At 42.0% G+C, this 15,813-nt stretch overlaps 1 protein-coding gene across 1 annotated transcript; it reads right to left on the bottom strand.

The window, feature by feature from the left end:
• Positions 1-8,475: 8,475 nt before the first annotated feature.
• On the bottom strand, positions 8,476-14,450 carry SH3PXD2A (SH3 and PX domains 2A; the record flags this gene model as incomplete). The annotated part of the gene is made up of 4 exons (XM_010021564.1): positions 8,476-10,867; positions 10,999-11,118; positions 13,202-13,251; positions 14,116-14,450. Coding segments are annotated over 4 exons (2,401 nt in total), but the record flags the coding sequence as incomplete, so codon positions are not given.
• Between the last annotated feature and the right edge of the window lie 1,363 nt (positions 14,451-15,813).

Below are 15,813 nucleotides of genomic sequence, written 5' to 3' on the forward strand. Positions count from 1 at the left end.
CGTTTCTCTATCTCTGGTCACTGACATACTCTCTCAAGCTCCCACCAGGTACATTCCCACCACCTAACCACTAGAAAATGGACTGCTACACCAACACAGAAATGACAACAGCATCTAATATTCAAGGTCACATTAAGAACATCAACCACCTAGGAAACCCACTGCAAAACCTCACTTAGACCAGGCCTAGATCAATTATTTATCAATTACAAACTTGGAACAGCGAAACCTGTAGGAGTTTCCAGTCCAGACACATGCAATTGCTCTGTTAACAGGTGAGCACAACTGCTTGAACAGATTTCAGCCTTCATTCAACAACAGGTTTAAGCTCTCTGTAACTGACTACCCACCAGTTCCAGAGACAATTTGGGCTAATTAACAGCTCTGGAAACAGCTACAGATGTAAAGATCCAGCTGAGCCGCTTTCAACACCCACCTTGAGTTATCTGCATCTGAACTTTAGACTAAGCAGCAATCAATCAAAATGCTGGCAAGACTTCTCCTGACATGAAACCTGATATTGAGTCTTAACTGAGGAGGTTCATCTGCTTGATTCTCCCCAAACACTGCATACAGAGTAACGAGCACTGCTGTCTGCAATTAAATCTGCAATAAAGGAACAGCACTGATGTAACGTGGTTAGCCAGACAGCAGAAATGCCCCTACCCTGTACACTATTGACCCCGCAATACTCAGTTTGGACCCTCAGTACAAAAAAGTCATTGTAATGCTACACACACTTTGCTTTTGCAATACTCCAGGTTTGAACTCATCATGAGTAATGAGCAAGTCTTTTCAGCAAGCCCATTCAGCAGGCTGCAGAAAAATTCCTCCTAGAGACTGGAAACAATTATAACTCCCCCACCCCCCAAATCCAAGACAGGAAATAGTTAAGTCAGCTATTCACTAAAATATTTCATTTTTTAAAAGGTTTCTCTTTAATTCCTTTCCTATTTTTTTTTTCTAGTTTACTAATTGTTACAGGCTAAGTTCCAGTGATTGCACTGTTCTCTTCAGGCCTGCTCCTAGGGGACAGAAACAAACTGAATCTGGATGCTCAAGGGGAGGCAAAGTCAGAACGGAATTTGACACCCCCCCTAATCTAAACCTCAAGGGTGATGATGGGAATTTGTTTATTTATTACTACTTCCCTGGTGACCCAGAAGCAGTTCAAAAACAAGCTTTTAAACCACAAAAGAACTGTTTGCACATAGAAAGCTGCCACGTTGCTTAAATTTCAGACATCAACTACAGCATCACTAAGACAGCTTTGAAGAGGAATATCTGGAGAAGTCCAAAATATTTATTTTAATTTTAAATGTTCTATTTAAAAAAAAATCTGCAGTGCCAAGTGATTCTCCCGTTTTTCTCATCCACCAAGCACGGACCAAGACTGACAGGAACCAGTGTAACCAAATGACCCTGAGCATCAGGGGTAGACCACTAAACCAGAAGTGCCACTAGCACAGGGTTGTTTCATAGAGGTCCAACGCAGGCAGACCTGGAACAGCCACCCCTGACTGCTCCATCAGCCAGACCTCAGCATATGCAAACTCCCAGGCACACAAACTGCCTCAGCTACAACAAACATGTAACCTGTGTTCATCATCCTTTGGTGGATCATTGGCTTCAGGATACAGATTGTCATGGAGTGAAAAACTTCAGCTTTTCTCACTAATGAAAAATCCTAAGACAGAGCAGTGATGTATTAAACCCATCTATACAGAGAAAGCACCTGCAGTGTCAGATCCAATAATTTATGGCCTTATTAGAAACACATTTTTCCTTATATTTTATCTCTCTCTCCCCTGCCAATAGTTACCTCTCATTTATTTCCAAATTACCAACATAATTCCCATAATTATTTTGATTCAGTAACAAACAGGAATCTCAACTCAGGACAGTAGTGGCTTATGCTGACAAGAACAGGTCTCTAAAAACGCCAGTGTGAAGCTTTAAACCAAATTTATTTATTAAAAAAACAAACACAAAACAAAAAAATTGCACTCTCCAACTAGAATCAACGCTACCTTGATGTGAGAACAAGTGAAGAACATTGTTAATGGGACCAGCCCAGCCCTGACATTATAAAATGGGAGAAACTAATTTGTTCTGCCTACGCCAGTCAGGCCCGCAAGCAGTGCAGCACAGCTTTCACTCCAGGAATCACTGTGGAGCCCTAGCCCTGATGCGAGGGTACCCAAGAAAAGACCCCCTCATTCCACCCTTGGCAATGCATGCACACCCCACAAAACTGACACCCCAAAGCAGAGTTACGGGTGACTCTTTACAAACATCTGTGCTTTGCTCCAAGTTGGGTCTAAGATGGAGGAGGAAAAGCAGCAACAGCAACCTACATCCCAACCCAAAGTCAACCGACCGTGGGGGCTTCTGGATCTGGCCCTACATACAGTACTTTATTTGAAAGTTACAGACACACACAAGAGACATGACTACTGAGCAGCACAGAGAGTGAGAGAAATGCAAGCACTGGGCAGAGCTAGCAGAGGCCATCAAATAGTTGAAGTGTGCAGACACATTCCCCATGCATTGGTGGTCCCTGCTTCTACCAAGCAACTACAAGCAAATGAAAACAAAATAACTTACACAAACATCTGCTCTCAGACCATCCTACTGGTACTGTTGGCATCTATCAAACACTGCATTTATACACACCACTTTGCAATGTGGCTAAATAGCATCTAAAGCTGCCAGAGAAGGAGCTGCCAGTGATAGGAAGCCACCAGCAAATAGCAGCAAAGCTCCAGTTGGTTTCAGAAAGCTGCAAGACCTGCAGGGAAGTGGATCATGGCATGGCAGCACTGAGGCTTAGCAGTCCTGTTCACCCTTCAGAGGTGTAGAAACTGAATGCACCGTGCTTGCTTTTGCTGAGAACATTCCATGCTGAGTGCCCGCAAGGTGCTTTGCTCCACTGCGGGTCTTCTGTCAGTGTAACCCTACTGATGCTCATGGACTTCTTGCCAGGTTAGACAAGAGCATGTGAAAAAATTAGAGTTAGCGCCTCAAAATCAAATTCATTTGTAAAGTATTAGAGGTTTAAAAAAACCATGTAATTGATACTATTTCAGTACAGCTGCAGAATTCAGTTTTCCTCTTTGAATGCAAAGGTCTCTGGTAATATTAATGCTTTTTGACAGACTTAAGAACAGCAGGACAAAAATTAAGCAGAAAGCTGAGGTACACCCCTCTCCAGGGACATGAGCCACGGGAGATGTACTTCCCAGAGCTCAGAGAACCAAATGCTCTGGCTTTCACATTTCTCCCACATCTTACAAAAATAGTCCAGTTTTTCAAAGGTAGTAGATTTTGCTGCTACCTGGAAAGTCACATTATTTTTGACAAACGGAAGTTCTCTTTCCATTCAAATAGAATTTAAGACAAAAACCTCTTTTGAAGAACAAAGTTTCTGCCCAGCTTTATTTCGGACCTGAGTGATCAGCCTTTGCAAGCCAAGAAATATGAAATCAATACCCAAATCAGCTGTGAAATTCTGCAGGTGAGAACTAACCCAGGTAAAATGAGGACTTTTTGTCTTAGGTTAACAATAGGGAAGGAAAAGAAATAAAGATCTGTAAAAATATTCCCATAGCTCTTGCAATAAATACAAGTAACAATACAGTATCAAAACTTGGGACTGCACCAGCAGAATTATTTTCCCTTCTGAAGTTACCATCGATTCTGAAGCCTAATAGAGGACATAACCAGCAGAGACATACCAGAAGACAGTATCATGCATGGATGGCATACAGAGTGTTTCAAGCATAGCTCAGAAGTCTTGTATTGATAAGGATGTTAATGCACATTCTATACTTAATCCTGGTAGCATGCTGCATAATCCTTGTATTTTCATTAACAGGTGATGCTTTTTCCTGGAAAGCAGCCATTCCCACCCCAAACCATCCCAGCTACCTGTCAGTCCCTACCTACCCAAGTGTCCTATTCTCATCCAGCCATCCCCTCCCCTGCATTTCCCCTTCCCTTAAGAGTGCATGAATAGAGAATTGCAAACATTTCACACTGCACGTTCCACTCCAAGTCCTGGATGAGGGGCCTGTTTATTCTATGAATATTGCACTTATCCACTCACTGGATTTGTTTTTTCTCAAGAATGCAGAGTATTTGGGAAAAAAATAGAAAAAATAGTAGGGTACAACACAGGAAAATATGAGTTATTAACAAGCTAGCTATGAAGATCTAAAATTAAATAGTACTAGTTCTATTCTGTTAATACTAGTAATATGAAAATAATGAATGCTTTATCAAATTCCCTTGTTTTTCATATAAGATAAAAGCAGTAACTTTCTTTTTAACTGAGGAAAGCAATGAATATATATTACAATAAAATACGATTCATTAAGATCTGAAAGTGATGAAAACAATTATATAATGCCTTCGTCAAACTTTATAGCATGGTAACAGAAGGAGTCTTTGGGGTGTGTATCCACAAGGGCAAAATCCATTTTTTAGCCATACCCATGCAGACGTGAAATTCCATTTTTAAGAGTCTAAATGTGAGCCAATTTCAATCCATTATTGTGTATGTGCTATTATTACACACATTGATTTAAAAGCTTCCTGTCAACACATCAGTTAAGTATCCTGACACGCGCCCATCGTATCTTTTATCTTGAGAAGCGTGGCTTGCAAAGGACAGGTACATACGACTACACCCACCCACTGTAAAGCATGAGAGCTAAAACAACTAACAGGAATTGCCTCCCACAGGGAAGGGCTGCTGACAAAAACTTACTACTCGCGTTCTGAAAGGGGAAACGAGGGAAACCAGCAATTAAACTTTTCAGGCATTATATAAACCTCAATAACGAACTCAGAAGTGCTCATTATCATTAAAGTTGCAGTATACAGCAAGACACAATTTTCACATTCTTAAATTTTGTTCTCTGGCATTAGAGTTCAGATTTTCTGCTGGTCCAAATTCAAGACATTTTGGAAAGCACGGACAGCGGGTGAGAGCAACGCAGTGACAGCAGCCACCTCTCCCCCCGCAGGAGGGCCCCCTTCAGCTGCAAACGGCTATGCCCAAGCCCTGCAGAGCTCTTCCTCTTAATCTGGTTCAAGAATAAACCAAAAGAAAAAAAAAAAAAAAAGATAAATTTAAACAGTACTGTTGATTTCTGCATTGAGTGTTCACTGAGGTGTACGTTACACTTAAATATTGCTCTTGATCCAGTGTCAGTTCTGACAAATTTAGTAAAAAAAGCTTAAGGAGACATTAAGATTTTAGAAAAGAACTAAAACACTTCTAGCACTACACTGTCCTCTGAGGCACCCTGCCAGGTTTTCCTGCCCTGCAGTCAGCTTCTCTGATTTAGCTTAAGGCCTTTCACTCCGTCTCACAGCTAACAGTGAAAAGGGCTTGCTATTTCGGGCATCAGTGGAGCTGACCAAAACTAGCTGCTTGCTGATGGAAAAAATGATTCTTTTCCTGATATCTGTCAGTTGAAAGAATTAAAAAAAGAATAACTGGTGAGAGATGCTGTGACAATGGTAAATGGGAGGGGAAAAACTGCATTGGGGGTATTGCTTTAAAAGTGACCTTTTAAACACAAGCAGTCAAAACAGCCACCAAATAAAGGGAAGCCCAAACTGAAGCTTTCCCACCAGGCTGGAAGCCCGGTGTGCTAGGTGGTGGCCCACATTCATTTCTAGCATTAAGTAGGTTGTTTATGCCCCATCTGAGGCAGAGGGAGGCCACAAGTGTGGCTTTGCAGCCCATCTGCAAGTCCTGGCCTCTCCTCAGGGGGCCATGAAGCCTTTGGGATGTGAAAAAGGAGCAATTGAGCCATAGGACACTGGGCTGCTGCTTGAGAAAACCCTGGCAGCACTACAGGCACTCTCACCCTGTGTCATCCCCATGGATGGGGCTCAGCAAATCAAATCCCTGCAAAATCCAGAGCTGGAGGACCAAGCCAGCAATGTGGAAGGGGAGCTGTGGGACAGACTGACATCATTTACAGAGCTGGCCTGCGTTTCACAGCCCTCACACTAACCTGAGCCTCACAGTGAGCCCGCATCCACCAGGGACCAGCCTCATGCAAGGCGCAAGGCACACAGCACCACAACCATCTGCCCAAAACAGCTCTGCCACCCCAAACCCTGCAAGGGCTCCTGCAGCTGGGACATGCTCTGGGCTCACCTTTGCTGGATGCAGATGAGAATATCTATAGTAGTCGGGGCTCTCCCACCTGTGTGCTGCTTTCCTCTCCCTAGGTAGGGGCTCACATCACACTGCACCATAATCAGAGAATTCAGTGGCTCAATGCAGAAGATCTGGGAGCTGTGCTTTTACATCCCCCCAAAGAGATGACCTAGAGGGAATGTCTTTAAACAAAACTTTAGAATATTTTAAATAATAAGTTAATTCTTAATAAATATGTGCTTCAAGAAAATGATAATTATATACTGCACCTTTAAATAATGCACTTAGTTCTCTGCATTGGCTTCCATTTTGGTTTCTTTTATTGTTAAAGTGCATTAATTCAAAATAATGAACCACTTCCTCATCATTATTGTTAAAATAAATCACAACAACATTAATACGAGTCACTAAGTCACTACTATTAGTACTGCAATCTAGCAGATAACTCTATGTATTGCTCTATTTAATACTGTCCAGCAGAAGAATATAATACTTCTATTATAATCTCACAACAGCTCCAGCAGTCTTTTATGGCTGCTACCATATTAGTACAATTAAAAATGGGGAGAAGTATGGGAGACAGGGCCATGATGCCTCAGATACACATCCAGTAAGATGTAGCTAACTGGATACATACATATGTCATATGGCAAGACATTAAGGTACGAAGAGGACCCTGCACACTGTGATAGGAGCTGTTGTGCAGATACACCTCCTTCTCCTGCCACTACAATTTAAAGGGATCCCAATTGAACAGCCTCCCTCACCACTTGGATGCAAAGAGCTGCTCGAACCACAGCACTGTTCATAGCCACTAGTGGCACCTGGATGTTGTTTCAGCTACCAAAAGGACACCAGTCACATTAGCTGTAGGCAACTCTCTGTGTTACCAGGGAAATTAATAAAAACCCCAAACCACAAAAAAACCCCAACAATAAAGACAAGAACAACATATAAATTGTGTAATATTTTTTTGGCAGAGAAACATCCCCAGTAACACATGATATTCTTGTGCTATTTTACTCAGCCCCTTGATCCCAGCTATTTTTAAGTCTTTATAACCTTTAACTTCCAAGTCAAATCAGTTTGAAATTGTGTTGGAAAAAATGGCATGTGTAATTTTGTGTAAACTGGTAGTGAAATGGTCTGCCCCTCCCCCTAAAAACAGATTTACAATGCTGCCTACTAGTTAAAGGAATTAGATACTGATCTTGAGTGATTTACAAAGCCATTTAACAACCCCCCCCAAAAAAACATGTCTTCCTCAAGTACAGTAGGGATGTAGCCAAAAGACTTGGCTAGCTCATAAATAAAATGTATTCAAAGCCTTTTCCAATGGATGCCTCTTCTATTTCCCACCACGCTACCCCTACCATGTGCCATGTTTCAAAGCATGAGTTAATAAAGGCAATCAGAAATGGAACTAGAAAAGGCAGCTTTCTGGTTAGATGCATTGTAGACCTAATTCCTTTGATATTAAACCTCTGAGCCTGAGAAGCCCAGGTACACTTTCCAGTACAAATGTACATTTTGGATTCAAGTGGGAACAGAAACATGTATTTGGCTCCTCCTTCAGTGTTAAGTCTCTCTTGGTAAAACAAGACCCAAAAAAAAAAAAAAGTACACCCAGAATGCACAAAAAAGACAAAAACAAACCACAGAAAAAGCAAAAAAGCAATTCCCAAAAAATATACAAATTAAGGATGTGCAGACTGAGTTTGATGGCTTTTTTCCCCCACCCCCCATTGTAAACACTGATGTTGCAGAAGGTTACGGCTATTTCTAACTAATACCTTGGTGGGCCCTGCCAGCAGTCAGCATGCTTGAATTCAGACCAGATCACAAAAACAAGAAGTAACACATTTGACAGCTTTGTCTTTAGTGTCTTAAGGGACTTTTGTACATTTTCCATATTATGACAAGTTTTGAGAAACCCAACTCTGAGAAGAGAATCAACCAGGATCACCTGGCAGGAGTCAGGCATAGCACTAAATACGGAGTCTACAAAGTAATCAACGTGCTTAAGCATGGGGTTTGTAGGTTTGTTTTAACAAGCACCAGTAGGCATCGCTGCCCTAGAACACCTGAAATCCCAACTCAAAGAACATGACAGAACAAAAGTAAACAAAAAGCCCCCAACCAACACCACCTGATTGCCTTTTCCGGTGAGTTAGCAGTAACAACAAAACACAGCTGAAGTCAAGAGACCAAATCTCTTCACGGTGAAAAGGCTCCAACTCTGGACCAACCAACTGTTGAGAATAGTAAAAAAAAAAAAAGTGAACATCTCCAAAGGATTAGAGTCCCTCTGTGTTTCAGAAACTTCCATTCGCTTCTCACTGTAAGTTGTGGAAGTGCATCCAGAACTCTTGGGTAATCCATGTATGGACAAGAATGAGGAGAAAGGGAGCCAAGATTGTAAAACAGAGTTTGGCACAAAACTCCCCAAGTAGATGCATGTGTATTTCTCTCTCACAAAAGGCACACATTTGGTTTCCTATCAATAATGGGAAAGATGGGATATCATACCCTGTTACACATACAAGATTATTAACAACTTCACAAAAAGGCATTTGACTATGCTGCATCTTCCTCATAGCTGCTTACAACATACTAATCCCACAGACCTCTCCAGAACACAGCAGGTTTGTCCTCAGCATAGACTCCTTTGTCCCTTTGTACAAACTGGAGCACAGGGAAACGTCTTTTTGTGTAGCAATTGTTCTTTTTTTTTTCCACATGTACACAGCAGGAACAGTATAAATTAGGGAGGTTAAAGATATTGCAATATTAGTTCTTTTTCTCCAAGTAATTTGAGGGCACCCAGCCTTTGAATGGCTTCACGCCATTCATGATCTGGCAGTACCACCAGCCATTTGGGTTCCTTTCGAGGACCTCCATGCAGACACCTTCTTGAAACCCTGCAGTCTCCTCATCCCCTTCATAGTCTGCAATGGAAACATAGATGTCCTTGAGATTGTTGTGGATGAACTGGGATTTCTCAATGGGCTTTGGCCTGACTGTAGACACAGGAATCCCATTCCTCTGGGCAGAGACGTTGGAGGTGGTCTCTGAGCTCTCTGTACCTGACCTCTCAGGCTGCTTTCCCTTCGCGTCACCAGGCTGTGACCATGCATTGCTAAAGGAGGAATTCCGACGGACACTCCTGAGATGATCTGTAGTTGTTAAAGATTCATTTCTGCGCAAGGAGCATGACAGGTTGTTATCCTTTGGTGGTGGAGACACAAACACTGACTGCGGCCGGACGGCAAGTTGCCTCACACCATTCCTCATTTTGACCGGCCCTGATGGCTTTGAAAAACCACCAGGAGGTTTGCTCGGGATGGGTGGTGTTGAACGTTTGCTCTGGTTGATGGTGTTCAAAGCCTGAACCCTCTTCTCTATCTTCTCTAAACTGTTTGACTTGTTTTCGTTTTTCCTGTTCCTGGCAAAGGAGGCATCAGTCTCTGCTGATGTGGTTTCCCGCTGGTTATCAGGGAGAGCCAAATAATGGGAAGGAGCCCAGCCTTCCATGTCTCCGTATTTCAGGTACCACCATCCACTGGCTTGCTTTTCCAGAACTTCTACTTCTACTCCTGCTGGGAAGCAAATTTCAGAATCCTGTACCTTTTGGTATGAGTCAGTGGTCACATAGAAACACCTGGAGTCATTTTCTTGCTCAGTTTTGGCTGGATGGCTAGAGCAGAAAATGCCACGGGAAGGAGCTGTAATGATATCAGCTGAGCTTCTCCTAACAGGATCCTCTTGGTTCTCAGAAGCTGTATGTGGGGGGCTCTCAGACTCTTCACTTCTTGAACCTTTAAGTCCACCTCTGAGTTGCCCAGTTGGCCTCAGCTGTCGCCTTAAAGTGCTGATATCCATCTTTTCTTGGCTCTGAGAGTCTGCCTTGTTCAGGAAGGGTTTGGGCCTAACAATTGGCTTTGCTCTAATAGAAGGACTCTGCCCAGGCTCTTTCTTCATGCCTGTCCTTGGCACACTACGTAAACCAACATCTGAAGCTGACCTTGGTTTTGTCTCCTCACTCCTGGAATAATGGCATTTTCCAAGATCGGGCTGGATGTTTTTGTCCATCTTGAGCTTCACAAATGATGACTTAGGAGAGCTGGAAGATGAAGAATTCCTTTGGATCAAGGAGAGAGAGGAACTTTTCTGAGAATCAGAGTCTCCACTAGATTCCTTATTGGATGAAGCATCTTCCACATAACGTCTAAATCCCTCATTCTCATAGATGGTCTCTTCTTCGTGAGCAACTTCTTCTGAAGACTCTCCTACTTTGAACTTTGCTTTCTGAAGTGATGACACAGGAGAGGGCTTGAGGGGCTGAAAGAGTCGTTTTTCAAGAGTGCCCTCTTCACGATGAGTTTCGCTCACTTCACACTCGGAGTCAAAGCCAAAGGCAGGCACATCATACTCAGGTTCTTCGTATTTCAGCTTGTGGGGAGAGTCTTGGGTATCTCCTGAAGAAACTGTTCCAGGAGTTGTTCCTTCTTCAGAGTCTTTTGGTTTACTGGGAGGTGCTGGGGGAGGAACTTTTGGGCGGGTTAAAGTACTGGTTCTTCTGTTTAAATTTGGCTTCTTCCTTTTGTCAATGTAAGATGCTGGAGCCCATCCCTCCTTCTCTCCAATCTGCACGTACCACCAGCCACCAGAATTCTTTTCTATAACCTAGGACATGACAAGGAACATGTTACTTTGACAAAAGCCTCAACCAAATGCTTTCCACTCCTCCCTGTTCAATCCAGCTCCCTGCAATTGCCAAATATTACAGTTTTTCCAGCTGCGCTGTTAAGGCTCACCTCTGCTTTTTGTCCTCCACGAAAGCTTATGCCATCAGAGATACACGACTGGAACTCTGCAATGGTGTAGTATTCCACTTCCACAGAGGGTGGCTCTGGTGGTTTGGGCAACTGAAAACCCTACGGAAAATAGGGAGTTTTGTTCAATTAAACCAAAGAAACAGTGGCTGAACATCAACATGAAAGAATATTTGCCTTCATTTACTAAAACTCTTCCTTCTTCCTGTGCTACTTCCTAATGATAACTTCCCAGTTCTCCAGAGTAGAAGCTGGCGTATTGAGATGGGCCACAAGAGAGAAGCCTTTCAAATTGCGCACTGTTCATGCCGCCTTCACCAGCTATTAAAACCGTGATAATCTTTACCAAAACAGTAAAACATTTTACTGATGGGCCATAAAGTGTGAGCTGCTGTTCCTGTCACAGTAACAACAGTCCATGTACTCTGAGATTTTGTTTAGAAAGAATCAGTTTTGAATCGCTTGCCACAACTGCAGAAAATTACATTGCAACTGGACCATAAGAGATTCTGCCTGTCACCAAATACTCTGCCTTAAAATGTAATCCTAATGAACTATTGCTCTTAATCTGCTGCTGGATTTTTAAACCATCTGAAATAGTCAGTGATATGAGCTAATGGGATTCTGCTGTAGCAAGAAATAAGAATAGCACAGATCCCATGAAGAGCTTTGCTCAGCTAAAGCAGTAGGAGAGAGGAAGAACTTTACCACAGGATCAAGATTCCAGTTCCTCCCCATAACAGAGACCCCAAATCTCTACTCGATCCCAACATAACCTTCATTTAAATTGCATAAAGGCTATTTACAGCATACCAGACTCTTCTAAAAGCTCTTCTTACATTAAGCTGTCACATTTTAGGTTTGTTACAATTATTTTAAAGGTGATAAATGGGGTAAGAGTCCTCTCAAGAATTTCAGTACTGAAAGCTTTTCAGATTAGCACAGTGCTCATCTACAGAATGACCAGATGATGGTGAAACTTCACAGCTTCTACGCTTCACTGCTTATGGTTCTAACACTAGAATTGCAGTATGTCAGGATCTCTTGAACACAGGTCAGGCCTGTCACAGACATATACAGGACAGCCAAAGACACAAAATGATCCTAAGCTATCAATGGGAGAAAGGCAAATTGCATACTGTGCTTTACTGTGCTTTATTCTCACGCTGTTCTATTTCTAAAATATCCTTGTTGTAACTAGCAACTAGCAACCCATGTTTCACATGAATGTGATGAAACACAGCATGTGGTATTTCAGAGAGAATGCATCACTGCACCTTAGGAACCATGTCTAACAATGTTATAATTGGATGTTTCTGCATTATAAGTGCTGAAACACAGCAGAAGTGCAGCATAATAAAATGCCTTCTGATAATAGGATGGTTTGGATTAAATGAAGATAATTGAAAACAGCAGACATGTTCAGGGTTTCACATATATTATCATTGTTATTTTTAGCATGGGATTAAGCATAAAAGTCTTGCCAAAAGAGAGTCTAATTGAAAATAATGCAAAAAGAAATAGGAAGAAAATGACAATATGCTGTTTATCTAGTTAAAAGGCATCTCAGATAACACAAAAAAAATCATAAATCACATACTGCTAATAAAGGGTATTGCAAAGATTAAACACTATGTATTATCTAGTTGTAAACAAGTTATTAGCATGACTTTGTGCTAATAGACTACTTAGTACTTCCTATCTGAAGATCACAGTCCTAATCTCAAAATAGTCCAAACTTCCAGCTTTGAGGGTAAACAATCATAGGAGGTCTCATTCTCATAGTGCACATCCGTCCATAATATCTCAAGTCACATTAAACATGTACAAGAGTGAAGCTTAGCCATCTCAAAGATAGTAGGAATGGAAGGAAGGTAGAAGACAAGAAAAGGTCAAAAGATCCAGCCTGGGCTAAAGCCACACAGAGGAACTTTAAACCTGCTGAGTCAGCCAGACAAGTTTTAATGCTCATATACAACATAATAACTTTAAGATGGTATCCCTGCAGCTCCCAATTAACATTAGGATGTCCACAGGTCTGCTCAATACATAAACAATAAAATTAACAGGCATGAAAGCAAAGGATTTCTCAGATATCCCTCCCACCTTGTACAGCTGTAGAAAGTCTCATAAGACACCCACACACCTACCCTACTGCTAACATATAGCATAAACCAATACAAACCAGACTGGATTCTCTTCGTGGTGGTGGTCTTGTTCTTAGATTTGGAGAACCTAAGAAGGAAAGGGAAAAAGGACAATTTATTTTATTTTGCAAGTACTGCTAACCACATTTTTCAACAGCTCTTTGCTGTTACACAGTTTGAGAATATTAGGAGTCAGTATTTGCAATATTTAAGGCATCTTACAGATGCCTGAAAAAAGATAGGAAACTATGAGGTTATATTAGAAATACCAAGGTAGCTTAGCTATTCATCTCAGCTAAGCCATCAAATTTAAGAAGAAATCACTGCCAGAAAGCAGTGGATTGTATTTTCTGCTGGAACTGACCAGCTCTATTGGAGATTGGCCAGTACAGAATTGGCCTAATACCTAGTTTTCCCCCCAGCAATAAAAATAATCCACTAAATTAGTAACACTCACACTGTCCTCTATCATAGTATCTTGCCATTCCTTGCACAGACTAGTGTCAGCATCTGCATTTTGCAGACAAAGTAGTAAAAACATTATAGCAACTTGCCCCCAGGAAAACTGCAGAACAAATGCAAGACAAGACATAGGTGGTCTCCTTGACTCTTAACGCACCATCACATCATCTGTATTACTGAAGGTGGGGGTCACATTTTAGAGTTTTCAAAAGGAAAGAAATCTTCTCTGGGAAAAAGAAGAAAGCAAACACATACTGGCTAAGATAAAGAAGAACCAGTCAGCCCCTGCATAAAGTGAAATTAAATTTTATCACTAACAGGACCATGTCCTGTTGTTCCTGCAGGTCTACAGACAATGCAAAGATCTGCTCATGTGGACTCAGCTATAAAGCCAGTACACATGGGACTTCAGCTGGTAGGCAACGCATGCCCCGAAAGGTAGGAAACAAAATTCACTGCAAGCCAATGGAAACTAAGACTACTGCCTTACTTATTTGAGCTCTCTGTGGTGCTATCCTTGCTATGGCTGGGGATCCCTGGGCCAGTTTGGAAATCTGCTTGTCTGGGGTCATCATGGCATTGCCATTAGAGTCATTGCACAGGATGGGCAAGCTGATTTCCTTCTTGGTGATATGAGTTTCTGCAGTCTCATTTTCTGCTTGAGTTTCCTTGTCAGTGGATGATTTCTTGTTTAGCAGGTTACTGATCTCCATGATGTTTCCTATGATTTCCACTGGCCCAGTCAAGTTCTTTTTCCTAGATGGAAGATCATCTTTAGCCTTCTTCAGATATGAAGCTGGGGCCCAGCCCTCTTTGCCTAGATACCTGCAGAGTCAAAAGGAAACATGATCACATCAAACATAGCCTGCTCACACATTAAAGACATCATAGCTAAGGCAAAAGTGATAGATGATAACAAATCGAAATCTGTGGTCTTGGATGAGCTTTTGTGGTCTCTATTACCTATTGATTAGACGTGTCAGCTGAGGTAGCAGTGAACTGTGGACTGCTGTTAAAAGCCACTAATCATCCTAAGGAAGGAGTGTCTCTGGATAAGAAATAGTTATTCACAAGGTAAAGGGCTTCACCAGTTTGTTTTATGCCACACTTAAACAGCACTAGACAAACTCAGTATATTCCCATACACAAAAAAGGAATCAAGTAAAATATTTTAATACTTTTAGTGGCAACTCAGAATGGAAAAGGGTAAAATAACTGTATGGATCCCAGTATACAGACCCCGTGTCTGCATTTTAAGGCCCTTGTACAAGCCCCCCTTGCAATTATAACAAACACTGATGCTCCTGTATCCTGTATGATCAGGACTCCCAGTCCTGTATGATCAGCTTCTCTTACGGAGAATATGGGACTCAAACTACTGCAGCTTTCTCTAGCACTGTGAAGTCAAGAAACAATTTGACTAAGGAAAAAAGGCTTTGATGGAGATTCATTCTGAACAAGTTAGGGGCTATTTGAAGAAATAAACTGGGAAATCTGAACAGACACCTGAATCCAGTACATGTTCCCGGAGCACCAGCCTGAGCTGCTCATGCTACACTTCAAACTGAAGTCATTCTTCCACAACTGGGCTTTTGGGAAGATGGTTTTTCTAACTCCTGCCATTCCTAACACCTCAGCAGGGATTTCAGATTACAATCAGACTCCAGGGAGGACCACATGGATGAACTCTGCTTTCCCTAACGAAACACTAACTTGCTATAGAGTGAGTCACTGAAAACTTTCTTTAATCTCTCTATACCCAAGGCAGGAGCTTTACTGTAAGTGGGAAAGCAGGCACCATTAAATTCCTGGTGCTCAGGAAATCTGCAGGAAATACAAAAGTTAAAACAGTAGGACTCTAAGGCTCTTTAATTAAAATGGAGACTCATTAGACAGCAAAGGAAGGAGCTGGGGGGCAGGTGAGGTGGAATATCAGCAAATCATTGCCTGGCAAATGAGCAACTTTGTCATGCCAAAGTTTGGATTCTGGGGTTGTGGTGAGACTCCTGCACCAGGGCACACTCAGCTCATTCACCACATCCAGATGTTCAAGAGTGGTACAGGGGCTTTATAAGGAGAACAGGAAAATGCAGTGTAGGTTTGCTTCCCGAGACTTCTTCATTACTCATCCTGTACAAAAGCAAATACAATTGCTGAGCTAGCAATAACCACAGGGGCCTTTCTGTCC

The sequence above is a fragment of the Nestor notabilis genome, unplaced genomic scaffold, assembly GCF_000696875.1.
Source record: "Nestor notabilis isolate BGI_N333 unplaced genomic scaffold, ASM69687v1 scaffold27099, whole genome shotgun sequence".
Lineage (NCBI taxonomy): Eukaryota > Metazoa > Chordata > Aves > Psittaciformes > Psittacidae > Nestor > Nestor notabilis.